Source organism: Babylonia areolata, chromosome 18 (assembly GCF_041734735.1).
Source record: "Babylonia areolata isolate BAREFJ2019XMU chromosome 18, ASM4173473v1, whole genome shotgun sequence".
NCBI classification, from domain to species: domain Eukaryota; kingdom Metazoa; phylum Mollusca; class Gastropoda; order Neogastropoda; family Buccinidae; genus Babylonia; species Babylonia areolata.
In genome coordinates this window covers 11438797-11466751 of record NC_134893.1, presented here as the reverse complement: position 1 = coordinate 11466751, position 27955 = coordinate 11438797, and the positions used below count along the sequence as shown (strand labels likewise).

The 27955-nt window shown below is 38.9% G+C and overlaps 2 protein-coding genes across 4 annotated transcripts in view; one reads left to right on the top strand and one right to left on the bottom strand.

Moving 5' to 3' along the window:
* Positions 1-22141, bottom strand: part of LOC143292443 (uncharacterized) — a 39412-nt gene extending 17271 nt beyond the window's left edge. The window contains exons 1-11 of one of the 3 annotated variants that reach the window (XM_076602718.1): positions 22097-22132; positions 20440-20490; positions 18266-18369; positions 12908-13414; positions 12220-12412; positions 7997-8079; positions 7366-7461; positions 5693-5918; positions 3858-4111; positions 2823-2949; positions 1247-1387 (exon numbers count right to left, since the gene is read on the bottom strand). In XM_076602718.1, coding sequence (XP_076458833.1) covers positions 1247-1387; positions 2823-2949; positions 3858-4111; positions 5693-5918; positions 7366-7461; positions 7997-8079; positions 12220-12412; positions 12908-13414; positions 18266-18324 — 1686 coding nt within the window. In that variant the 5' untranslated portion in view covers positions 18325-18369; positions 20440-20490; positions 22097-22132. Of the gene's footprint in view, positions 1-1246; positions 1388-2822; positions 2950-3857; positions 4112-5692; positions 5919-7365; positions 7462-7996; positions 8080-12219; positions 12413-12907; positions 13415-18265; positions 18370-20439; positions 20491-22096 lie in introns of all 3 variants that reach the window. The other 2 variants (XM_076602720.1, XM_076602719.1) reach the window with 2 other exon arrangements.
* Positions 22142-22216: 75 nt separating this feature from the next.
* Positions 22217-27617, top strand: LOC143292442 (glutamate-rich WD repeat-containing protein 1-like). The gene is made up of 6 exons (XM_076602717.1): positions 22217-22449; positions 24400-24662; positions 24955-25159; positions 25682-25821; positions 26274-26474; positions 26971-27617. The coding sequence occupies exons 1-6, from the start codon at positions 22257-22259 to the stop codon at positions 27277-27279; spliced, it is 1311 nt and encodes a 436-aa protein (XP_076458832.1). The 5' UTR covers positions 22217-22256; the 3' UTR covers positions 27280-27617.
* The last annotated feature ends 338 nt before the right edge of the window (positions 27618-27955 follow it).

Below are 27955 nucleotides of genomic sequence, written 5' to 3'. Positions count from 1 at the left end.
TCACAACCATATGTACTCTCTTGCATAAACTCTAAAAACAATCTTCAAAGATTAAACATTTCATTTTGATCAAACTGTCAAGTTAGTTCAAACGTTTTATCATGTAGTGAAGTGACAAGTTAAAATGCTCCTTGTGTTTTCTTATTATATTATTCCCTCAATGAAAGCACTGGAAAAAAAACAAACACCACCACCCCAAAAAACAACAAAAAAAAACAAAAAAACAAACCAACAACAACAACAAAAAAACAGACACATAAAACACTTTCACAGGTTTTAACAGTCGTACAATTTTTTCAGGAAACCAGTGTGTACAGTTTATTTTTATGGCCTGATCAAATTGTTCTCTCTCATGTGAAAACAAAGTGAATAAAGTACTATCTACAGACATCATAGCAACCCCCTGGACCCTCCTGACTTGCTTAAAAAAATATGTTGTTCCCTGGCAACATCTCCCTTCACCTCCTCTCTCCCCATCCCCACCACCACCACCCCTAAAAAAATCTTAAAATGAAAATCTGTCACCTAACCCTCAGATAGATGTCTAAAATCCCTTGACCATCAGCTCCACCAGGCACACTGTAAGATTGAAAGAGAAAACACACTCTATGCCTCCCATGTGGAGTGGTGGCCTTCTGGTTATGTGTCCGCCTTGAGGAAGTGAGATAATCTGATGGCATGGGATCGAATCCCACTTGCCAGAATTTTTTCTCCCTCCACTGGACCTTAAGTGGTGGTCTGGATGCTAGTCATCTGGACGAGACAATAAAACTGAAGGTCCTGTGTGCAGCATGCACTTAATGCATGTAAAAGAATCCATGGCTGTCCTTGGAAAAGTTCTGTAGTAAACTCCATTCTAATACAGATGTATGTGTGTGCGTCAGTGAACCCTGACTGAATGACACAGGAAAACGAAGAGTGCCTTAAGGCAACTGTCAGTCGCCTGTCCCAAGAAAGGCAGATTACTGTGTATATTACTCTGTGTTTGTAAAGCGCTTAGAGTTTGGTCTCTGACCAAAAATAGGTGTTATATCATTATCTACAGAGAAAGATTAGCCTTAATGCGAAGCATCAATAACGTCAGCACTAAAATAAAAATCCTAAATTCTACTATCTGTGTATGATTTTCGTTTTATGTTTATACTTTTTTATGTACTATCCCCCCCAAATATTCCTTGTGATCCCGGTTCACTTGATACTAAAGACATATTCTATTCTGTTCTATTCAATTCTAATCCCCACACACCTCTGAGATGCGGCTGTCCAGGGACTGCTCCAGGCCGCTGACCCTCTGCTTCATGCTCTGCACACGCACGTCCATGTCGGTCATGGCCCGCGTGGTGCCCTGCTCTGAGGCCTCGATCATTGTCCTCATCTCCTGACGCAGCTGTGCACAGTTCACTTTCACTTTCAAGGAGGTGTCAAAGCATGCAGAGTGATCCATATATGCTACACCTCTGCTCTAAAAAAAACGAACAAAAACAGGGGCATATGCCTGACCTATGCCTAAACCCCAACACACTAGGCCTAGATACTCTATCCTAGGTTCGGGTAAAACATTTACATAAGATCAAATAGATTGATCAATCAAAATAAACAAATATGTGAATACATTAAAACACTGTGGAATGATGACAAGTTTCAGTACACTGCTTTTATCCTTTATTTGACAGTTTCAGTTTTGTTCAATCTTAAACCTCAAAAGAGGTGTTAAAGCATATGAACAAACAGATTCATATAAGCTGCACCACATCCGCTTTAAAAGAGAAAAAAAAAAGAACAGAGAAAAGGGAAAAAGATGTGTGACCTATGCCTGGACAGCAAATTTATCAAATTCTAAAACTGTGTTTGTTTACATATAAGGAAACAGTGAGCAAGAAATTCCTAACCGATGTCCATCCACTGTGGAGTGAAGGCATGGTGCCAGTCAGGCAGGAAACAAATCACTCTATATTCACACAATCCAGGCCTCAGTCATCAGTTAAAACCCTGTGTGTGTATGACATCAATGTTTGATCCATAAGTGGGTTCAATATTTGATCACATGTGGGTTCTGTGTGATACACTTCTTCCTGGTTGTTTGGTTGTTGTTTTACATTTTTTCATCTGGTTATATCATGCTATTATGTGTTATGCCTCATGTATAATTCTTTTACATGATCTTGTTGCTTTTATACAGACATCTTCAGCTCAAGCATGAAATGGTGACTCAGATAATAGAGGGATCCATTCAATGTGGAGTGTGAGGTGTATGTGTGTGTGTGTGTAGGGAGGGGGAGGGGGGATGACAGGTGGATGGTCGATAGGGAAACATGAGAGAGAAGTGGAACAGAGGGTCAAGGGATGAGAAGCATAAGCACACTTCTCTGTGAAAACATTCATGTCCATGATGTTGATGATGATGATAATGTGTGTGTACATCTTTAGCTTAAATGCTTCAGTTTTCATTTTTGTTCATTTTGACTGTTTGAAAGTATGTACTTGCATAATGTAAATGTTAACAAAATGTTCATTTAAAAAATTTAAAAAAATGAAAAGAAAAAAAATGTTCATGTTAAAAGGTTCTGTGCTCACTTTAATATGCATTCCTGGAACATGCTTTGAGCCTTCTGGTTGTTCGGAAAAAGCACAGTAAAAATAAAATATCATTATTAAAGTATGCACACAGATATCTTCATTTTAAGATAATTTTCTCATGTCAGTGGTACCTTGCTCACTTTAACATGCATTCCTGTTATGTGCTTCGAACCTTCTGGTTGTTAGGAAAAAGCGCAGTAAGCATAAATAAAATCTATCATTACTATTATCATTTAAGAGTGTACCCTGTCAGTGTGGTTAGCCAGATGTCCATTGACACCACCGATGGCCTGCTGCAATGTGGCTGTGGCGACCTGCATCTTCTCCTGCACACTGTCGATGGTCTCCTTTGTGCGGCGCTCATGGTCCTTCCTGGTGACACAGCCAGACAGCAGCTCACTTCTCAAGTCGCAGGACGCAAATACAGCCCCACGCTTGGCTTATATCACAGAACACCATAAGCTTACAGCTAGGTCAACAGCAAAGTGAGAGCTGTATGATCAATGGTTTCTCCACTGCAAAGGGAAGTCATTTACAGTTTGGTCTTTTGTGAAGGACTATGACTCTGACGTAAGGAGGCAAGATTGCACTGGCTCTTAGTGCTGCAGCCTTGGGGGCTAGTCGGCCTTTGGGGAGTGGGGGTGTAACTTGGGTAAGACACTCTCCACTATAATCAAATTCTAGCCCAGATAGTCGGGACAGTAGATGGCTCCTCTGCTGTTCTGGTGGTCATAGTTGGACGCTACTATCATACATCTTCACATGACAACCAGGACAATGAATGAACACCAAATGTGCAATATCCCCAACAGGACTTTGTTCAGCTGTGAAGTCAAACTGCAAATGAAAGAGTTCTGCCTGCTGTGATGACGCACTGTGAGTTTATATCAAATCAAAAAAGTTCACGAAGTATAAAGTTTTCACACAATGGCCAATTTCAAACAAAGCAAAAAGGTATATAATTATGCACAGCATGCAAATACTGACCATACAACCCACCCACACTGACTATCTTGGTGGCAATACCCTTGTCACTTCTGCTCCTGCAATTGTGTTTCCAGCCATGTACAAAGCATTTTCTTGGAAAACAAACAGCACACACACAAAATAACAACAACAACGAAAAACAATAACAAAAAAACATAAACACACACACAAACACACACATCACACATACACACACGAAAAACCCACATCTATGTTCATCAATTTCTATCCATCATTTCCCCCCCGCCCCCCTCCAGCCCCCAAAACCGACCCCGTACCCCCATCCCCCCTACCTTGACTTGATCTCAGCGGCAATGACCTTGTCAGAGAGCCGCTTCTGCTCCTGAAGCTGTTTCTCCAGCAGGGAGATGGACTCGTCCAGCTTGTTGACGGACTCCTTGTTTTTGGCCCGCTCCCCCTTCAGGGCCTCCTTGACGCCGCGCATCTCCTCGTCTCCCATCTGCTTCAGGGCCGCCCACCGCATCTCATTGTCCTCCCGCATCTTCCGCTCGTGCTCTGCCCGCTTCTCCGCCTCCACTTGATAAACCTGGATATGATGATGAGAATCTTGAACTTATATTCGAAACAGAGCTACACCTTAGAAATCTGGAAGGAATATATATATATATATATATATATATATATATATATATATACATATATATATATATATATATATGTGTGTGTGTGTGTGTGTGTGTATAAAAAAAGAGAGTGACCAGGTGGTCACATCGAACATACACATACATATTGTACTTGCATAATCAATTGTAGCGCCTCCAGAGAGAGCAAAAGTGAGAGAGAGAGAGAGAGGGAGTGAGAGAACCTAGTTTTCTCTTCCAGATGCTGTAATTGTGTGCGGGGTCATTGTGTGTGTGTTTTGTGTGTTTTTCTCTTATTTTGTGTTGAAATGACTTTGAAAATGCTGCCTAATGCAAACGGGAAGAAGATATATTACAAGGAAATGAAAAAATAAAAAGGAAAAGAAAATAAAGAAGAAAAAAAAGGGCAAAAGGTAACAGAAACACAGGAGGAAAATGATGATGGAAGAAAAAAAAAAAGCGAAAAAAAAGGAAAGGAAAAAAAAAAAGAAAAGAAAAGAAATGAAAGTCTTCCATGGATGCTGAGACAGCCCTGCATATTTGCAGAACTTGAACACATCCTCTGATTTTCCCTTATTATTAAAAAAGAAAAGAAAAAAAAAAGACCTGATCAGTGAGTTGCGTTCATGTATGAGAATGAAGGTCAGGTACCTGATGAACTTTAAAAAAATTTCTTACAGCAGATGTAATGTAGCATACATGGATCAGTCTGCATGCTTTTACATCTCCTTGAAACAGAAACTGAAGTGAAACTGGTGATGAACAAAACTTGGTATGAAGGGTGTGTTGCTGTTTTTTTGGGGTGTTTTTCTTTTTTTTACATGACATTTGTTGTTGTTGTGCCTTGACATTTCTTCATAATACAATGGACATATGAAAATTGTAAGCGGTTATCACATGTGAGTCTTAAAGGATTTGTCTCTCTCACTTACAGAAGATATGATACTAACAATAATGGAAACTTACACTGCACTCTATCCAGAAAATTACTCAAGGTGCTTTTCTAGAGACATGGTATTGTTCATAACAGATCACATCAATGCTACGTATACACATCAAAATGTACCCAGCAAACTGTACACACACACATAAACACAAACGCATGGATACATGCAAGCATGCATTCAAACACACACATATACATACCCACCCAACCCTCCTTACACATTCATACACACCCAAGCGTGCGCACACGCACACACACACACACACAGGCCCACCCACCCATCCGCATGAACGCACGCACGGCATACACACACACACACCCAAACACACAAACCCCCCCTAACCCCCACACACACACCCTCACACACATACATACATAAACAAACACACACAACACACGCATACACACACACAGGCACACACACACACAGGCACACACAAACACACACACACACACACATCCCCCACCCCCCAACACACACACACACACACACAGGCATATACCCCTGAACCTCTCCCTCCCCACCCACCACCACACACAACAACAACAACACACGAACAAGACCAGCTCACCCACCCACCTTCTCCATCTGCTGCTGCTTCTGCTGCATCTCCTCCCGCAGCTTGATCTCCTTGGTCAGCAGGCGCTTGTTCATCTCGTCCAGGTTCTCCGTCAGGCGGCTGTGCAACTTCAGCTTCTCCGTCTCCGCAGTGTGCTCCTTCTCCCGATGGATCATGTCCATGGCGTGCATCGCCTCCTCCCGCTTCCGGTTCTGCTCCCCCAGCGCCGTGTTCAGCTCGTTCACTCTGCAGCAACACGTTTTTTTGTTGTTTTTTTTATTTATCTATTTTATTCATTTATTTATTTTCTGCCCCATCATCTGCACCATTTCAGTGGCATTACTCCCACACCGTTCATTCTGGGTCCCCCCCATACATGGCCACGCCCTGGTTTGGGTTCGTCTGTCTCAATCCCAGCGCCAGCAGTCCACAGGGAACCGGCCATCGATGTTAGGTCTCCAGGAGGCCACACACCAGAGGAGATCCTGCACTGCTGCTGAGTCACTTCAGTGGTTTTCAATAGTGCCTGTTCTGATTTAACGTACTTACGTCACCACCTACTAAGCCTCCCACTGAGGATGATAATGGCGTAATCGCGGAGCCGTTTATTTTTGTTTTATTTATTACTTCTTCATCAACTCTTTCACTGAAGACTTTCTGTGTGAAAAACGCTCCCCAACCCCAAAGATTTCAGATACCATGTTCTCAGTCACAGGCTTGGGTTCATGACAAAACAACACAATGGACTTGTTCACTTCAAATTTGGTCAGGGAGGAATGGTTAGTCATTGTTCTATTGGTGGGAAACTGGCTGCAGCTGTGAAGCTTTGTTACAATATAAACAAGAGAGGCAAGGCCTTCAAGACTCACTTGTGATACACTTTTAAAAAAAATCCAAGCTTTTTATGTATTGAGTATAATTTCAAAATGTAATGTTTAAGATGAGAAAGATCAGTTTAAAGCAAATTAAGTCCCCTAGCATAACTACAGAGTAATTTCCCTTTTTTTTTTACTATCTGCACCAAAAACGTTTGCAAAATAAATAAAACTTCCATGCTTAGCAAAAGAAGTTCCTGTTTGAATAAAAAATGATAATAATGACTGCTCTTGTTGTTGGATCAGAAAATCAGATCAAAGTGCCAAGTTTAGAGAATACAAAAAATATAAATATAACAGTAAATGCAGTTTGCATATAATTAGGCTTCATTTTTTTGTGCCCATCCCAGGGGTGCAATATTGTTTTAAACAAGATGACTGGAAAGAACTGAATTTTTCCTATTTTTATGCCTAATTTGGTGTCAACTGACAAAGTATTTGCAGAGAAAATGTCAATGTTAAAGTTTACCATGGACACACAGACACACACACACGCAGACAACCGAACACCGGGTTAAAACATAGACTCACTTTGTTTACACAAGTGAGTCAAAAATGGTCCTTTTAACATGATGTTTCAATGTCAACTAAGGTCAGCAAACAAACCCAAGTCCAGTAAAAAATTATCAACATATTCAATGATTATAAGAATTCAGATATATTTGCACACACACACACAATACATTCTAAAATGTAATAAATTTTAACATGAACAACTCTCTTTTTCACACACACTCACTCACTTTCTGATCTCTCTGTCTGACGGTGTGACCGTCCAACTATCCATCCATCCATCTCTCTCTCTCGCACTCTCTTACTTTTGCTGCAACATTTGTTCTAAAGTCCGACGTTCATTGATTTCAGCATCTTGTCTTGACCGTAAGTCCATAATAACATCACGTAGTTCTGAAAGCCTGAAACATATCAAGAAGCGAATCCGGTGATACACACACACATATACATATATATATATAGATATATACATACATCCATACACAGAGAGAGAGGTGGGCAGCGTGAGGTTGGAGAAACATGCGTGTGTGCGTGTGTGTAAATTGCATACATATGTATATGTGTGTTCATGTATGCACACACCTGTCTGTTTGAGTGGATACACATTAATAGCACATGTGAATATATATGCATTTCCTTGGAAGACATACTGCTGGTGTGTCTTTATATATTTGTTCTGTTTCTTTTCTTGTTCATTTTCAACTGGAATGGCCTCTTACCTACATTTTAAGCTGAAAGAGCTATAAGATTATTTTAGAAAAAAACAACAACAACAACAAAAAACAGATTATGAGACTAATGTTTATTTCTTTGAATTCTTTACCAACACTACTTGGCACTCACTGGTACACACACACACACACACACACACACACACACACACACACCACACACACACACACACACACACACACACCAAAAAGTACAGGTCCTTACCTGGTTTCAACCTGTCCTCGTAGATGTGAAGTGTTCTGTTCTGTGTGGGACTGAATGTCCCCTTGCTTACGTAGAGCGTCCAGCTGAGAAAGGAAGCAAAACAAATCAACTACCAGACAGACAGACTGCAAACACAGGCAAACAAACTAAGGAATGAATAAATATACAAATAATAAATGATTATCATATGTGGTGCTTAGATGGATGCATCACCTGCAAGATGTCTATGCTCCATGCAGTAACCCCAGAGTGGAAAAAAGCTTAAAACTAGCATACAGATCAAAATATACAAGCACGCATACATGTACAAATCTGCATCCATACACCTGCATTAAAGAATTCTGGTAAAGGATCACCCCTTCCCTTGTCCAGTATGTGAATCCAGATGACTGAAAAAGACCACCAACAACAACCACCACAAAATCTATGTCAATGCATATGCAATCCATCAAATCAGCATTCATGATCAACAGCATTTACTTAATATACAACACACTCATGCCACAAAGACTGCAAAGGTTTTGCCAAACACACATGTTTGAAATCATAGCTGAATAAGCTCATAAATGATATTGGAATCCTCAGAAATGGTAATATTTAAATAACTGGGAACATACAGATAATGTCTGATGCACAGCTTTATTCGTTAAACATACTCATGATACTGGCGTGATGGGGTGTTGGTTTGAGTTTGTGTGACAAAACATAGCTATAATTAGTAAAATCAGTATAGAGAATAAACTCAACACAACACTGGTATACGTACTTTACTCAACACAAGTAATTCAGATGTTCAACGAAAACATACCCACCAAACATTCATGTATCACATCTTATTCACTTATTCCTGTTAGCAAGGTGTCTTTGAGCAATGACTGTTGCTGAATAGAATATGTAAAAATACGGCAAAGATTTAACTATTACACTGACGTTATTTCATATGACCAGCCAAAATGGTTAGTTTGTTAACTACTGGCAACCATGATTCCTATCTTAGTTCAGGTTTCTTTTTTTTTTCACATTTGTGTAAATCAATGGATATGAATCTTTTTAAAACTAGATGAAAAATAAAAATAAAGGGGATTCCAGAATCCTTTGCAGTGATATTCTTATGTGTAACTATAGTATGGAAACTACATATCTTAATAAAAGGCACCCAGAAAGTGACTTCTATTTGACAAATATTTAAAGAAAGTAAAAAAAAAAATAATAATAAAAAAACAAAAAACAAACAAACAAAAAAAAAAAACCTCTCCCCCTCCCCCCCTACACACACACACACAAAATTGAGCAGTATGTGAAAAATGAGGACACATGAATGGTGTGCAGAAGTGAGAAGACCACCAATAAATTTTTCAATATGAAAAATAGACACACAGACACACACTGTCAAACCTTTGGAAACACAGAAACAGACACAGATATAAGGCACTGTCACAAAGAAAAACAAAAAGTGTCAGATAAAGGAATTAACAAAACAAAATTATGGTGATAAAGACCTACAGATATCAACAAAGAGCAAACAAGGTTTCCAAACCTCTGAGTGCATATTATCAGCTCAACAACAAATCAGTCAGTCAGTCAATCAGTCAATCACACAAGTAGTGGCTGACATTCAAAGCAATGAAAGTGATGGAAGACAAATATATTGTAATGTATTGTATTGTATTACTCTTTTTTGTCACAACAGATTTCTCTGAATGAAATTTTGCCAGGGACAACCCTTTTGTTGCTGTGGGTTCTTTTACGTGTGCTAAGAGCATGCTGCACACGGGACCTCGGTTTATCATCTCATCTGAATGACTAGTGTCCAGACCACCACTCAAGGTCTAGTGGATACGCAGGAAATACTGTCAACTGTGCCATGATTTGAACTACTGTGCTCAGATTCTCTCGCTTCCAAGGCGGACATGTTACCTTTAGGCCATCACACCAAGAACCACCTTTCAAAAAGTCAAGAAATCAATGGTTTTAACTGAATAAGATAACAGTGAGTGGAATGCACAACTAAACAATGTATCACAGAACAGTCCATAATGAAGGAAAAAAAAAACAATGGGGTGACAGGGGGTATGAGAAGAAAAGCTTACATTGATAAAGCATTGAAAGCCCACTGAGCTGAAAGATACACTGCAAAATAAATATGTTCAGATGGAAGCAATTCAGTCTGAAACATAGATGTGTGTGTGTGTGTGTGTGTGTGTGTGTGTGTGTGTGTGTGTGTGTGTGTGTGTGTGTGTGTGTGTGTGTGTGTGTGTGTGTGTGTGTGTGTGTGTGTATGATTGAAATGCATATGTTTAGGCATGCATGCGAAGTTGAGATGCAAAAATACAAAGACGGAGTCAAGCCAAAGTTGTGAACCCTACCTGTCAGTAAAGTCCTGATTTCACAGAATGTAGCAGTCACAAAAAGAATGGGAATAATCACTGCAGTGTTGACAATAATTATGACAAGCTATTTCAAAGAATGTAGCAGTCACAAAAATAATAGGAATAGTCACTGCAGTGTTGACAATATGATTGGTGATCACTAGAATGGACACACAGCTCTGATATAGTGGTTTTGGATTTTAAGTATTGCAATGCCATCTTAGGAAAAATTATTGTAATATTAGTGTTAAGTATTGTGATACATCTGAAATGTGCACCATTTTAGGTATTGTGGTACATGATATCTATGATGAATGTGATGTTGTATACAAAGATCCTTGGATGTGTCTTGACATACCGGTACTTTAGTGTTTGATTCTGTGTTTGAGCGTGGATGTTTGATTTTTCATTTCAGTAATTGAATGCATGTTTTACTTGTTGCTTTTTGCATTGTACAGCGCAACTGAGCCGTTTTTACATGGGAAGGTGCAATATAAATTGGATTCTTCTTCTTCCTCTTCTATTATCATTATATGGCAATAAAGAGCTGAAGGGTGTGAGTTTTGCATTTACTTTTTTGTGTTGTTGTTTCCATGATTGTAGGGCTACCAAATATGTTTGTTTGTTTGCTTGGCTGTTGGTTTTTTGTTGTTGTTGTTTTTTGTTTGTTTATTTGTTTGTTTGTTTTTTCAGTGTCAGCCAATCAGGGTTTCTGCACAGTGCTTGTTTCACAACAATTTCAATTTCCAGAATTGTTAGTGTTGGTCATATGCTCTGTCTCTTGCTTCTCTCACTCACTCAATCTCTCTTCAACGGTACATGCTTGAACAAACTCAGAGTAACAATCAACAATGAAGAAAGAAGAATGAAAAAAACATTTACCTGGTGCATCTGTTATTACAAGATGTTAACAAAACAATATTATCGTGCAATACTGGGTTAGTAACATGTTAAATAACAACAATCATATTTTGAAACGCATCTTCATTGCAGGTTCTACATTTCTGAAACAAACCTTGTGTTCACTAAGTGTACTTCCATGAAGACCAGACCGATCTACATTTATCACCTTCATCTAAGACTCCAGTAGTTAAGGACTGCATGGTGACAGACGTCAAATCCTTGCTGACAATCTCATTCCCACTGATGATTATGAACACTAGCCTGTTAATATATAATTAACCACAAAGATGACTGGCACACTGGTAGCTTTCCACATGTCCCTTATTCTAGTCATGACAGAAGAACTTATGTCAATCTGTTATTCAAACAAAGCTATTAAAACATTTTTTAAAAAGGAGAAAAAAAAGAGTGAAGACTCATGAACAGTCTCCACAACATGAACAAATCAGAGAGAAACAGAATGGTATTATGTCTGTCACAAGATAGCAGTGTTTGAAATTTTTTTTTTCTTTTCCAGGAGAGTCAGAGTGAGATAGGAGACTGATTTGACAACTCTGAGCAGGGTGGATCTGTTGACTTAGGGCTGTATTATGGTAGCTGCTTTAACATAGGGTTATATGAGGCTTCACAGAAATCACCTCTCATGATCCAGCTAGTGGTATGTGAGGAGAGAGTGAGAATGTCTACACCTATCACATGCCTATAGCTACCTACCCCTTCAACCACCACCACCACCACCGTCATTCCTGCCTCCACTTTTTACACAAATCTGTAATTATTCCAACAGTCTTCTTCTTTCTTCATAGGCTGTGACTCCCACGTTCACTTGCATACATGAGTGGGCTTCATATGCAAGACTGTTTTTACCCCCACCATGTGTATGCAATCATACTCCGTTTTCAGGGGGGAAATTCCAACACAGTCTACATAGATCTGTACAAAAGTTCTCACCTGCAGTTTGTTTTCTTCCTCCAGGCGACGTGAGCGCAGTTTGAGGTCAGAGATGATGGTGTTGAAGTCCGCTTGCTGACTGTCCAGCTTGTTGCGCACTGTTCGCATCTCGTCTGTGAGAGTGAACACCGTCTTCTCCAGCTGGTCTCTGGACCTCTGGGTGTCCATCACTTTGGTCTGAAGGTCCAGCAGTCTGCATGACAGGCAGTGGTCAGACACCCTCAACTCAGGTCTTGAGAAGTATTATCAACATTTCAGGCAGGCATAGCAAGTGAGTGGGTGCGTCAGAGGGAAAGTGGGTGAGTAGTAGGAAAGTAAATGAGTGAGGGAATGAGAGACAAACAGACAGACAGACAGACAGAGAAAGAGAGAGAGAAAGTGAAAGAGAAAGAGAGAGAGGAAGAGATTGTGTATGTGCATGCATGCATGTGTGTATGCATGACTGTATGTTTCATGCCATCAGTTCTAGTGAGCTCGTCTGCATTTCTATATCTTCTTCACACTAATTTCTTTCAACTTCCCAACCAAAAAAAACAAAACAAAAATATAAAAACCAAACCAAACCAGGGAAAAAAAACACACACACAAAACCATCTACCCTCTAACCCTACCATAAACAAACAAACAAAAAACAAAACAAAAACAAAAAAATACAGAAGTAACAAACACTAAGTCCAGGAACGCTTACTTGTTGCCCTGGGAGTCCTTCTTGGTCTGCAGCTCCTGCTGACTGGCCAGCACTGCTTGCTCCACACCCTTGGTGTGGCTCAGCAGACTGCTCAGCGCTGACTTCTCCTCCGTCAGCTTCTCCTCCGCCGTGCGGATGCGATTGGCCAGCTGGGAGATGAGGTCGTTGACAATGTGGATGGACGAGTCCAGCTGCATGCGCGCCTGCTTCTCGTCCCGGATGGACTGCTCGTTGCGAGCCACTGTCACTCGCAGTTCGTTCTGCAGCCTCAGCACCTCCTCCAGCAGGGCCCGGTTGGACTTCTCCGTCACCCCCAGCCGGGTCTCCAGCATGCGCATTTTCTCGTCCGACTCCAGCATGCTGGCGCTGTTGCGGATGCCGATGGGGCTGTTCTTGCCACGCTGCATGCTGAAGGGCACCATCTGCTGCGACTCAGCACCGGGAGGGGGTGTGGCGGTGGGCAGCGCCGGAAGCTGGGTGGTCCGGCCCTGCAGCTGGGAGGAGCCCCTGGTTGCACATGGCAAGCAGCACATGGGACACGGTCAGAAAAATAAATAAACAAAAAAAGTTATAGGATACAGTAATGAAATGTCAGATAATGTACGTTTTTCTGTACATTGGATACAGAAAGAGTCTTCTTCTTTTTTCTTTTTTTTTAAGTCATGTGGAACTTTAATTAAACTAATCTCTTCATAGCTGAATTTTGGTGAAATGTGATACATATGGCATGGATCTGACAGGCAGTTACTTCTTTTTGTGTACTTTTAAGTGGTACAATTGATTTTACTGAATAAAAAATGATGTATCATCAACAGAAAGAAGTCTGGATAAACAATGATGACCTACATCCTGACCTGTCAGCTCTGTGTTATCTCAGCTGGCAACAGCCCTTCACTGATGAGCATACTTGTCAACAACAGTGAAGGGGTTAACAGTAAACAGTAATAAAACATCAGCTTATGCACATTTTGCTGCACACCAGAGACAAAGTCGCAGAGAACATGGATAACTCAACACCAGGTTGCATACATCTATGTTTATAACCACGGTTTGGATGTGCAGACTGACATGTATGATTTGTTAATATACTGGGCCTTTAAATAACATTCTTTGGAAAGTTCATAAAATATATATGTGCATAATAGATTACAAAAAAAAGAAGAAAGAAACAAAACCATCATCATTTAGATGAAGAACAACAATTAGAGAGCTAATAATGATGCTGCTGCTCTTTCAATAAAAACAACAACAAAATACTCCTCAAATCATACGTCGGATAAGTCAGCAGTATATTAATTGTTTCAGAAGCTAAACAGAACAATAATTAAATCATTGTACACCAGGACCAAACACTGGAACAGCACAATATATATTCTAAACACATACTTATCTACATAATAATGCTTAGAATTCTGACACACTAACTCACATTGTGTGTGTGTGTGTGTGTGCGTGTGTGTGTGTGTGTGTGTGTGTGTGTGTGTGTGTGTGTGAGCATATCTGCACATGTATAGATATGTATGAATGTATGAACTCAAGCACATACATGTTTCTGTTATACTACTTGACTGATGCTTCACTTGTGTCTGTGAGCTGAAACTAAAATATATATCAGGGGTGCAAGTGGAAAAAAGTGGCAAAGCGCAAGACTGAAGTCCGGTCTTCTATGATTTTCCGTCCTAGGCGATTTTTTTCTCTCGGTAAAATACAGAGTTTCAGGGCTAAGTAACAGTGTGTGTGTGTGTGTGTGCCTCTCTCTCTCTCTCACACATACACACACACACAGAGACACACACACACATTCTCTCTGTTCTCGCTTTCCAACGAACAGTCCCATCCGGCTTCCAGCGGCAAAAATTGGAGTCGTACACAGCGCGCGCGGCCAGACACAGCTGGCGCTGACTTCAGTTTATCTAAGCACTGGTCAACCAGTCAAGAGAGTTCCATCTTCCGGTGAATAGTTCAGTATTCAAGTTCCGACCAAAACTTTCCCGGACCAAAAGCACAGGGACAAGAAAAAAAAAAAAAAAAAAATCGAAATTTCATCAAGACGGAAATCCGTATGAGACGGAACCACTTGCACCCCTGTATATGTTTATAACAATCATAACATTGTAATATATCCATCATTCATTTCCTTTTTGTCTTTCATGGATGACAGCAAAATGAACATCAGTTCAAGAAGTAAATGATATTCATGTGACAATTTTCTTCTGCTCTTCGTGCCAAAACAGTTCCATGTACTGTGCATGCTCAAACCCGACTTTAACATTATGATTAAGCAAAAAGCATGAAAGCAAAAACAAGGAAATCAAAATCAGCAAATGCTTGGAAGCAAAAGTAATGAAATAACAATCAACAAATGTCTGAAAGTCTTCTTCACGTTGTTCATAATAAAAAAATTTTTTTAAAAAGAAAGCAAAAGCAAGGAAATTATAATCAGCAAGCTTAACAACAATCATGACAGGGAACTTGAACAGAATAACACAAACATAATAGAAGAGTTTTCTAATACAAGAACACGGTCACTGAAGGTACCGTGATATACAGGCATGAACATGACATGCCTCTGATAAAACCCTGGTAAAGGGTTGCCTGACAGCCATACAGTCTGTCTGGCAGTCACTGTGTCAAAACTGGATGATAAAGTGTAAGTGAGCCGTAATATATCATCTATACACCACATACTCCAGCTTGTGATAAGTTCTACGGTGGTCACAGGACGTGAGATTTAACAACATAAAAAAATTTTTTTAATAAAATATCTGACAGATATTGTTATTAAATGTAGAAAAAGTTGATACCTAATATTCATACAAGTATAAACAAGAATCTGATTTTAAAACGATATTTTTTATTCAATGTAGAATAAATTTACATCCAATATGCATGCAAGTATGAACAAGAATCTGATTTGGAAACAACAACAACAACAACAAAATACAACAAACAAAAAACCACCAATAAGAAAACATGCTACCTTAAGGGTCTTCCCATTGTGTACCTTTGTGTTACACCACATACATTATCAAAGAAATAAGGTTTCAGAACACAATATATTTCTGGTACATAAGAACAACCATGCAAGCATGCTCAAACAGAGTCAGTCAACCAAAACAACATATGTTCTGTTACAAGAGCCAGTGTCAAAAACATCACTGCCAGTGCCTCCTCAACCAACCAAACCTTACTTTTTCCAAACATATTCAAAACAAAACTGAAAAGCTCCAGTAAGCGGTTCTGACCTTATCTCCTGCGATCTAGAAATGGCTGTAGTCATACTCAGGACTAGGCACAAAAAAATAACCTCCATTAAAAAATGAAGTAAGGAGACCTGTACCCTATAGACCAGGTGGAATCTTTTGGGACCAGAGGATTTCATTTATCCTGAAGGCAGACTAATAATTCTCCCCTCGAAAAACAAACAACACCCCCTAACTTGTTCATGGCTGTTACAATCAGTTACTCCACAACTCTGTTGTTCTCTATCTGTGTGTGTGTGTGTGTGTGTGTGTGTGTGTGCTCTTTCCATATACATTCTTAAATTATAGACATACAGATATATAAGTAGACTGATGGATGGGGAAAATTGTGTATGTCAGTATATACTGGCACATTAGTAGTCAGAAACATGTGAAAGTGTGTGTAAGCATAGATTTTTTAACATGAAAGTAAATATAAGCACAGTCATATATTATACATGCAGTTGTAATATAACTGCATATCCATCATAATGATAAACAAAGTTTCAAAGCTGCAAAGATCTGAACAAGAAATAAGAATAGCATATCAGAATGATATCAAAATAAATTCAGAAACATTTTATATTCTCTACGTATGTTTGTAATACCATGATTACCCACAGTATTCAAATCTCAATCTGAAAATCCCAAACATTTAACATTACGCAGTTTACACAGGTTTGGAGATTACAGGATCTTTTCAATAAAAACATAATGTTGACAACCAGAACTTAGCAACCAGTAATCTCAGTGATTAAAACGTCACTCCTTTCCTTCCTGGCAAAATCTCCCTGATAAGAAATACTGGGACATCACCTTAAGGTCTGGCCTGTATAAAAAGTGAAAGTTCATAGTAAATATATTTGAAGTAAGAAACTGAAAATGTCAAAACACATATAAAAAAAAAAGTATGTCAGTAAAATAAAATACAATGTTGTGACATTCTAAGTTGTGGAGCTTGTCTTTTGTTCTTCTAAGAAGTGAAGACATTGCCTGGATTATAACAAAAAATAAACTGGTAAATTCTTATACCCAGAGTGCTGGTTTGACTTGTGAGGCAGCACATGAAGCAGAGTTCAATTTCCTTGTGAGTGTGTGTGTGTGTGTGTGTGTGTGTGTGTGTGTGTGTGTGTGTGCACACGAACGTGCATGTGTGTGTTTGTGCATGTGTGTGAGTGTGTGTGTGCATGTGTGTGTGTGTGTGTGCGTGTGCGCGTGCGTGCACACACGTGCATGTGTGTGTGTGTGTGTGTGTGTGTGTGTGTGTGTTCATTTGCATTATGGCAGTATAAGTAGGCTGATAGAAGTATTTATAAATAAAGAAATAGATAAACTGGTAGACTGGTAGCAAGGTAAAGTGGTAGACAGTGGTATGTAGGTGGGTAGATAGACAGGTAGGTATACAGGTAGGTAAGAAGATAAAGGTTGGAAGGTTGACAGGTGAGTATGTACATATTCATTTAATAAACTAAAGCAAATATGGGGCAGTTTATACCCTGATATTTCAGAAGACAACAGTTAACTCAGTCTTTAGACAGGGTGAGGCTTAATTTGCATACATAAATATGTTCCATGTGAAACCAAAATCTTTTTGAGTGGAAAAGAAATTGTGTTTTTCTTCAAAGTAAAAAAGAAAAAAAAAAAAGAAAAAAAAAATCCAACTTCTTTGTTGGTTAAAACACAATCCTTCAATCACATTTCATTGAATCAAAATATTCATACCAATATTTCAATAATCAGACAGCATTTTGAGAAAATATTTTCACAAAAGAGTTACGAAGAAAGTTGCAAATTGTTGGGCAATTCAAACAAAAAAAGAAAACAACCAGAGGAAAAGAACATGCAAATAAAATAATTAAAAAATAGAAAAAAGAACAATAAATGAATGCTGGAAACTTACAATTTAAAGAGAAAAAAAAGAGATGAAAACAACATATAGTTGTTGTTTTTTAAATTGGGGAGGCAGAGGCAAAGAAGAAAAGTGTTAAGTACATGTTTCAAGCACAAACAAGTCCCAGCACCTGATACATCAACAACAAAAAGCTTAACACCATTGTAGAGTTCCCAGAGGCATGCCCACCAAACAGCTTAGAGAAGACACTGTCATGACACTTACTTCTTTGCTGCCAGACCATCTAATTCTGTTGCATATGGATAACTCAGTCCAGAGGCCATCTGACACTTTGTTCAAGAACAAAACGTGCCTATTATCCTCTCGAGCTGAAACGCACACGCACACACACACACACACGCACACACGACACAGCACTTGTAACAGCTCTTCAGTGATCACAGAGTGCTTTACATGATCAGGGTAATTTGCACTGCTGGTGGCAGTGCCCACTCTGTGACACCACTCCCTCCGGGAATGTCTGATCCATCTTGTTTCATCTGATAACCACAGGCTCAGCTAAGGCTAAAAATATCGACCAATCTATACACTGCTGAACAGAAACACACTGACACACAGGCGTTGTCGGATATGCAAAAACAGTCTGTAATTTTGTCAGCCCTATACAACATATTAAGTATGTTAACAATTCTTTTATCAACTTTTTTTTTTTTTTTAAGATTTACTTTATCTATTTTGGATTGCACTTTCCCAAACATTAAACCAAGTAAACATAAAATCATCAGTGACACATATATACATTTAACACATGCAAGCTATTTCTTTCTATGATACAACATCAAGATGCAGCAATGAACAGCAATAACCAGAAGTCTGTGAAAGACAATTTCTGAAAACAAACAACTGGATGTGGCCAGCTCACACACGCCCTGACCACTTGACAGGATCAGGTACAAACCAGGACAAAATCAATATCTCTGATTGTCCGTCTGGCACCTCAGCTTGTCACCACTAATACCAGCCTGAATGGCCGCTCCTTCTTCTCTTTGTCTACAGTCAACAATCAGTTTTCCCCTCTGGGACAGCTAGACTGACGGCAGCTGCTTCAGCTTTACAACAACAACAACAACAAATGAATGTATCCACTAAATTCATCTATTTGCTAAAGGCATTTATTGCATGGTTTTCAAAATTTGGTAGTGTTTGTGGGAGGTGAGGAAGCAAAAGTGACAAAAACTGGTCTGTTTGAGGATGTTGGTTAATTTTCATATGAATGCAGTACTGAGTACACTGCCACTTTCTGGCAGAATATTATGACTCACAAAGGGATTCCTTGAAACCGGTCTTTGAAACGTTTATCTGAAAAGTCTGTTAAAACAACTCTTTTTCTGCTCACAGCATCAGATACAGATAAACAGATGCAACACACACACACACACACACACACACACACAGCACACACACACACACACACACAGAGAGAGAGAGAGAGAGAGAGAGAGAGAGAGAGAGAAGCAGGAGGGCACTGTGAATACAGGAAATGAGTTGAAAACAAACTTTGCAATCTCTGTAACCCAATATTAAAACAACAACAAAAGCAATGAAGAAAACAAAAAATCACACCACTATACAAAAAAAAAAAAAAAAAAAAAAAAAAGAAAAAAAAAGAGAGAGAGAGAGAGAAAAAGAAAAGAAAAAAGAACCATGAGGTGATGAGCTGCACATTTTTCATAATATATTTTTCAAATGAAACTTAACTCAGCTTTAAGACTTTATGTATACTTCTGAGAACAAATGTGTCTGTTAGAGCAAATATGGAATTATAATGTTATTTGTAGAACTATTTCCGCAAGAAGTATTTCAGCTATAAAATCACACATATACTACACAGTTAACAATAAATGTATATGTTACAGCACTATATAGGGATTATGATGTTCTTTTAGGGCCATCTCTACAAGCAATTATTGGTTAATCTTTTTATGACAGATACTCAGAGGAAAAACACTTTGAGAAGAACCAGAATGACATGATTAATTGTCACTCCTAAAATACACACACAAACACCCAGACTGGCACAAACATACACACAGAGTCACAATCATAGGCACATTCTCTTCCATACAGTCACACATTCACACAGTAATATACACGAGAAAGGGGAAAATAGATTAAACAATTGCATGTAAGAAAATACTAGGCCATCTAAAATGAAAGTGACCTTTCTTAATATAACAAGATGATTGTAACAGTTACATGTATCAACAATAGTGTTAGTAACAGCACATGTTTTTTTTTCTTCCTATATTGGGTGTACTTGAAGCTATACATTTTAAGTCTCACAATTACTAAAGATCTACAACATTAACAACTAAAATATCAAAATAAAAAAAGCAAGCCTCAAGAAGCAAATCATGAGGAAAGCTGTTCAGATTTACCGGAAATGTGACATCTATGGACAAGATGACTATGCTTGAAATAGTATACACCTGAAATAAATAAAATCCCAATATTTTAAGGAAAAGACAATCACAGTCATATTCTAGCAATGTTGTTGACATGAAACACACACATATAGTAACTACTGACTGCTGTAATAACAATAAACAAAAAAACTTCCCATCCATGGATATAATTATGTACCATCTTTACACATTTTATACTAAGTTTCTTGATCTCAAGCCTAGATAAAAGAAAGAAAGAAAGAAAGAACAACATTTACATATGCAGTGCATGAAACTGGATTACCTACAAAGAAAAATTACTTCAAATGGAAATTAAAACTGCCATAATTTCAACTGATAAACAGCAAAAACTTCTTCCAGAAGCACATTATAAGGCTGGAAAGGCAGCTCAAGAAGACCAGATCATACTGACCTTAGATAATACATATATTGCACTATTTACATAAAGGGAAATAAGACTGCAATGAAAAAATATTTTCAAAAAAAGAACAATAAACAAACAACAACAACAACAAAAAACAATACCCCCCTTCCCCCAAAAAACAACAACAAAAACAACAGTCAACGCCTTTGTGTCAGTGGTCTCCAGGATATAAATACCAGAATATACCTTTTATATACCTTTTTTTTCTTTTTTAAGAAACCTATATAGACCTAAATGTATCTTGTGCAGACCACATTTTATTCAGTGATAGAACAGTCAGTTCTTGTCTTGACTGTGATCACTCAACAGAAGGATGGAAGGAAGGAAAACAACAACCAGAAATGATATAGGATCCACACTAAGCAAAAGAACCATCAGAAGTTTGATGAAATGGGATCCAGCAGAGTTGCGATACATTTAACAATTGATTAAATCATTAAACTGATTATTAGTTTTAACTTGGTGTAAACATCTGTATGACTGGCTATTTCTTTTACTTCCCTTTCTTGCAAATAACTCCGGCAATATCACATTTTGCAGCTGGTGCATTATTATATAGATAAGATAAGAAATATCACACATAGGGAAATGATACTACAATATAAAAATCAACAACAACAACAAAAAAGAACCACAGATATAATGTGCAGCTGACACTAAGCAAGGCAGCTAGCATAAATTATTTGATGGAATGGGATTTGATTCAAACTAATTCTAACATGCCCAAAACATTTGTAAGACCTGCACTTTATTTTCGTTCCTTTCCCGTACATAATTTACCAGCTTTACACCGGGAACATTGCCACACTTCGAAGTATTTAAAACAATATAAAAATCTACTTAACAACACTGATATCGTAAGTGTACGTCAACAATGTGTGCGTTTGTTTCATGCATTTGTTCTGCATAATAACAATTCACTATTCTCTCTGCAATTTAAGTCAAAGTATTCATTTAAGTATCAATTTATCCTGTCTACATTTTGGCGCCGTCTGCCACTAATTAGTCTCGTTACCCAAACTTGAAGTCCAACTTTGTCAATGAAAGTTTAGATGCTTCAATTCTTCTGTTAATTAACACACAGTAGCTGGAAGTTGCAACCTATTTATCATGCATATTTGTTTTTGTGCTATTCATAACCATTATCCATTATTGTTCCTCCACAAAAACAAAGACAAAGTAAAGCAATCATAACTTTGAACAGACCTGTCACTCCTCACTTGCTCCGCCATGTTGTTTACGGGTATCGACGGAATCACAACTTCCGCTGATTGGCGGACTAAATCCCGCTCTGACGTGACGTCCCTTGCGAGACCGGAAGCACATGTCGCATGTGTCACTCGGACTGCAAAGACACGGGATCAACATGGCTGGCAAAGAGAAAATGGATCTTGATAACAGGCTTGAAGAAGACGACAGTGGGTCTGAATCTGACCAGGACATGGAAGAAGAAGGAGAACAGACCCAAGGTGTATTTATTCCAGGGAAAACAGAATACGATGGGGATGAATTGGAGCCTGATCCCTCTGCCTACGTCTTCCTTCACCAGCTTCAAGCAGGTAACAAATCACGTTTGGCAGTTGTTTTCATTCATTGCGAATGACGATGGATCGCGCCATTGGCTCTGTGCAATTATATCATATTTAAGTATCTAATTCTTGGGTATATTTAAATTTCGTGTGTTTTGCTCATTAAAGTGACAGCCTTCCTGCTGAGATTGCCCTCAGCCCAACCCTGGAAGGCTTCAAATCCCGAATCTGATCACCTCCCCCATCCCCTGGCCCAGCAACCTCTGCCTCATGAAACCTAAAAAAAACGCAAACCCCCCTTATAGTCTACAGAATCTTCACAATGATGAAGGCGGTAGTCAAGGGAAAGAAGAAGTGGTGACTGTTAAAAAGTGTTAACAGGTGACAGGTTACGGGTTTTACTTTCAGGAAGTGGCAAAGCGAACTGACTGATCCAAATTGTGAGAACAATATTATATTATGCTATTTCTGTTCCGCTGATGGTCGGCTGAGCCATAGACACTAATATCTAGCGTCAGTGGCAGAGCCTATAGCCTGGGCACAATAGCCTAGTGGTTTATGCATTGGACTTTGAATCTGAGGGTCCTGGGTTCGAATCATGGTAACGGCGCCTGGTGGGTAAAGGGTGGAGACTTTTCCGATCTCCCAGGTCAACATATGTGCAGACCTGCAAGTGCCTGACCCCCCATTGTTGGTATATGTACCCAGAACTTGATACATACATTAAAGATCCTGTAACTCATGTCAGTGTTCGGTGGGTTCTGGAAACGCGAAAATACCCAGCATGCATGAACCACCACAGAGTCATCAGCAAGTAGATGTTGGTTGTGTAACGGAATGAAAGAAGGAAAGAGATGCCTATTCCACAGACAGTCGAGAGAAGTGCATTGCATGTTCCGCCAATCTAGACATTTTTCTAACAAGTTTACAATCAATTGATAATGAGTCATTGATCAGTATGCTAGAAAACACCAAAATGCATACTTCTGGTTTGGTCTTTTTCCATCGTGAATTTCTTACTTTTTTTCGAAGTAACATCAAATTCCTGCTACACCCGATTTTACAAAAGAAAATTGCCATCTGATCTATCTTCGGATTCATTCTGTTGCCTTGTAACTCACTGGTGTGCTATACTACTGATGGAATGGGCTGTCAAAGTGATTGGGGACCAACCAAACTCCACTGCAGTCGGATTATGTGAGGTGGTAGCTGCCAAAGTGGTGGTCATTGATTTTAATCTGCACTCACCCATTTTACAGTCAGTCTGGGGGGTTAGGGTTAGGGTTCCAAAATGATCTAGGACTAATGCTTTGAAATGGTTTGAAAACAGTATCAAATTCACTGTAGCCCCCAAAAATGGCTCCTTCAATGAGCTCCATATTCTTGATGATGCCTTTGCTTTGAATGCAAAAACCCACTTTGTGATAGGCCGAACAGAAATTCGCTCTCTGACTGGCTTAGAGAGCTGTCAGTGACAATAGCATTTTCCACTAGAGGTTCACCTGACGGTCTATGTATATACTTAATTGTATTTGGTGTTGTGTATACTATATTTTAAAAATACATAAATATTGAAAACATGAAGAAGAAAAAGCGGTGAGTCGGAAGTGTAGGAGGATAGTTGGGAGCAGATGCTTGACAATACAAAAAACCCAATATGCCGATCAGACCTTGTAGTGCCGGCATGTGAAATTGAAAATTGAATATGACATATAGATGTAATCAATCCTTCAAATCCAGTATTGCTGTTACAACATTACAAAATAAAATAAGATAAATAAAATTATAAATTAATAAATAAAAAAGTTTGAAAAACAAGAAGTGACATGACCGATGTCATGACCATAAGCCAACACTTGCTGACACAACCAGTCATGATTTTTGTTAACTTACATGATTCGGTTTGTAAGCTTACATCTGTGTGTTATTGTGTGTTGTTGTTGACTTATTGTTTCTGATTAATTGTGCTTTATTTTTCAGGTGCCCCATGTCTCAGCTTTGACACCATACCAGACAGACTTGGGGATGGAAGGGAGGAGTTTCCCATGACATGTTATATTGTGTCGGGAACGGAGAGAGGCCAGCCAAACTACATCAATGTCATGAAACTGCACAGCATCTCCAAAACACTCAAAGAAGAAGAAGAGGAAGACAGTGATGAAGGGGAGAGTGAGGATGAAGATGAAAAGCCAGAGCTAAACCTTGTCACTATGCAGCACAATGGTGGTGTGAACAGATTGAGAGTAAGTGGTTTGAGACAGGCTGCCTGCATATAAAACATGCACACAAACACACACACACACACACACACACATTCATAAATACACACACACACACCTCTCACATGCAACAGTTTGTGACTAATATTATATCATTTTCTGTTTTTTAAAGAATATAGTGTTTTTATATTATTTTTTTCATTATATTATTTGTTGTCTTCATTGTCTTCTGCCTTTGGTTTCGGAAGACAAACCTGGACAATTTGTTGTTTCTAATGGCTGTAATTGTAAGTGTAACTGAGTGGATCTGTTTCAGGTGTCTGTTGTGGATGACAAAATATACACAGGATCCTGGTCAGACAAAGGCTGTGTCTACGTCTATGACATCACTGAGCAGATGGCCATTGTTGATGATGCAGAGGCTGCTGGGAAGTACGATTCCACTATGAAAAGCATTGTGCACACCGTCACTCATCATACGACAGAAGGCTTTGCCATTGACTGGTCTCCAGCTGCTAAAGGTAACAATGGGCACCATTTTCTGAAATTCAAGTGTCATGATGTGAACAAAACTGAACATCTGTTCCTCACTTTCTGGTACATATTCCTGTCATTTTCAATGTCACTCTTGCAGTACATATTTTTCAAACATAATTATGCACTGACATTCAGCCACACAAACTTCATTTTGTTTTCACTCAGCATGTACACTGAAAGTAAATGCATGCACACACGTTTACACACACATGTAAATGATACATAACCCTTTGATTCTAAAAGTTATATGATTTTGATGCACATTGTCCTTTAAATCTGAGTTATGAACTTGCTGAGTATGATGTCACCATTGGTGCATCACACACACACATCAGTAGATGACGTTTTGGAATTTATAGACAGTAATTTTACATCAGCTGCTCTGTTGTTGTTTGGTTTATAGTTTTTTGTGATATCATGTTCAGTGTTCCAGTGAAGAAAGTCTTTTTTTATTGTTTGATTTTGCACCAGTACTGACAGTAAACTGAATTTGACTGATTTGCCAGGTTGGCTGGCAACAGGAGACTGTGCTGGTGCCATCTATATCTCCCAACCCACCAATGCTGGCTGGACAACTGAGAAATCATCCTTCGCAGGACACACAGATTCTGTGGAAGATGTCCAGTGGTCACCAAATGAAGGCAATGTGAGTAATGTCAGTGGTTGTAGCTAGTCAGTTATTATTCTGTATAATTCACTGAGCATGGAGCTCAGTTTTATGACTTGTTTGCCTTTCACCCTTTAGGTCAAGTGTTTCAGTGCTGGGGTCTTGCAGTTCACCGAGATTGAAATAGAGAATTTTTGTCAGCTCAGTATAAAACCTGTATGATTTTACGATATATAACTTTATGATCATCCTCTGTCTTGATAATATGAGGATTTCTTATGCTGTTTTTATTGAAATAGTCCAGTCTTATAATATGTTTTGTTGTTTGAATTTGAGACATCTTGTTCTTGGCATGTGTGCTGCTTCAGAAGGAAAACTCCAAAACGTTGAATTAATCATGAACAGAAATTTGTACTGATTGTTGCATTTGTTGCTTGGGTCAAAATATTTTTAAAGTTTTGTTTCTTTTTTCCCCTCCTTCTATTCTTTAGGTATTTGCCACCTGTTCAGTGGATCGCACATTGCGAATCTGGAACACACAGCAGAAACCAGCAAAAGCCAATGTTCTCACTGTACCTGAGGCACACAGTCGAGACATCAATGTCATCAACTGGAACCGCATTGAGAAACATCTGCTGGCCTCTGGCGGTGATGACGGAATCATCAAGATCTGGGACTTAAGGATGTTTAGGGTAAGTGGGAGGAGAAAAAAAAAACCAACTCAGGAAGTGGAGAAAGTATGTTTGGAAGAGAGAATGGACTGAAGAATCAGTTGGATTGTGGGGGAAGAGGGGGTTGAATGCATGGGAAATAAATGTCTAATTGTGAGAAATAACTTACAACTGTTCATTGTGATACTGTGGAGCAGATTTCACACTGAATCTTGTAGTAGTACAAGCAGTATCACTTGGAATGTATCAGTTTGATTATCAGGCTTGAGAGATGCACACTGTTTACAATCAGATATATATGATGTCAGTGAAATCATACTATACACTGGGCATCAAATTTACAGCAGTGTGCTTTCACCGTGAATAAAAATGTTAATATCAAATTTAAAAAGAAAATGCGTTTGGGTCCTCTGGTACATGTATTTGACCAAATATTCTGTTTTATGATGCTTATTGTTGTCTCAGTAAATTTTTTTGAAATTCAAACTGTGAAACATTGTGCATTCTCCTGTTCCAGAACAAACCAGTAAGTGAACAAGCCAGTTTCAAACTGCACAACAAGCCCATCACCTCCCTGGAGTGGAATCCCCTGGACTCCAGCGTCCTGGCAGCCTCCGGTGAGGATGATCAGATCACCATCTGGGACTTCAGCGTGGAGCGTGACGAAGGGGCAGCGGAGGAAGAGCTGGACATTCCTGCCCAGTTATTGTTTCAACACTGCGGCCAGACAGACATCAAGGAAGTGCACTGGCATGCCCAGCTGCCTGGCGTCCTCATCAGCACAGCTAAAAGTGACTTTAACATCTTCAGGACTATCTCTGTGTAGGCTTGCATGTCAAACAGTGATCACGTTAAATGTCTGCTTTTAACATCTTCAAAACTTTCTCTGTGTGTATTTGCACCACACAGCGATCGCAGCAGAAATCTGAATGCCAGTGAATGTGTTCTCTTTCAGCACTACTATTTTGGTCTCTCAGCTGTGTCGCCAGTGATACCACAGAGTGATAGAGAGAAACTGAAAATGTCCAACAAGTGTAACATCTTGCACCAGGATATGATACATCTTACACAGAGAATGTTTAGAATGTATTGTCATGTACAGTAACGGTAAGATTTGAATAAATCTGTGTATGCTGGCTTGATTGCTATGCATAGTGAAACTAACCCTCTGTTTTATGTGGTGAGGATGATTGGTCAAAAGAACATGTCTTTAAGGACAAGAAGAGAAATAAATAGAATTTATAAGAAAGAAAATAGCCTTCTAGATAGCCTCTCAGAATAAATCTAAACAGTAGCTAATTGGAGTAAAACTAAATAGTGAAGAAAAGACTTTCTAAGGTCATGGTTATAAAGACTGCTCTGCAACAGTTTGTTAAATACTTCAAAGAAGAGATCTATATAGTTCATATAGGTTTAAAGAATGATAGCGTGGAATAAAAGTAAAAGGATTTGAAAAGATACACCTTATGAACTGTCTTGTTTTATTCCTTTCAGACAAGCTT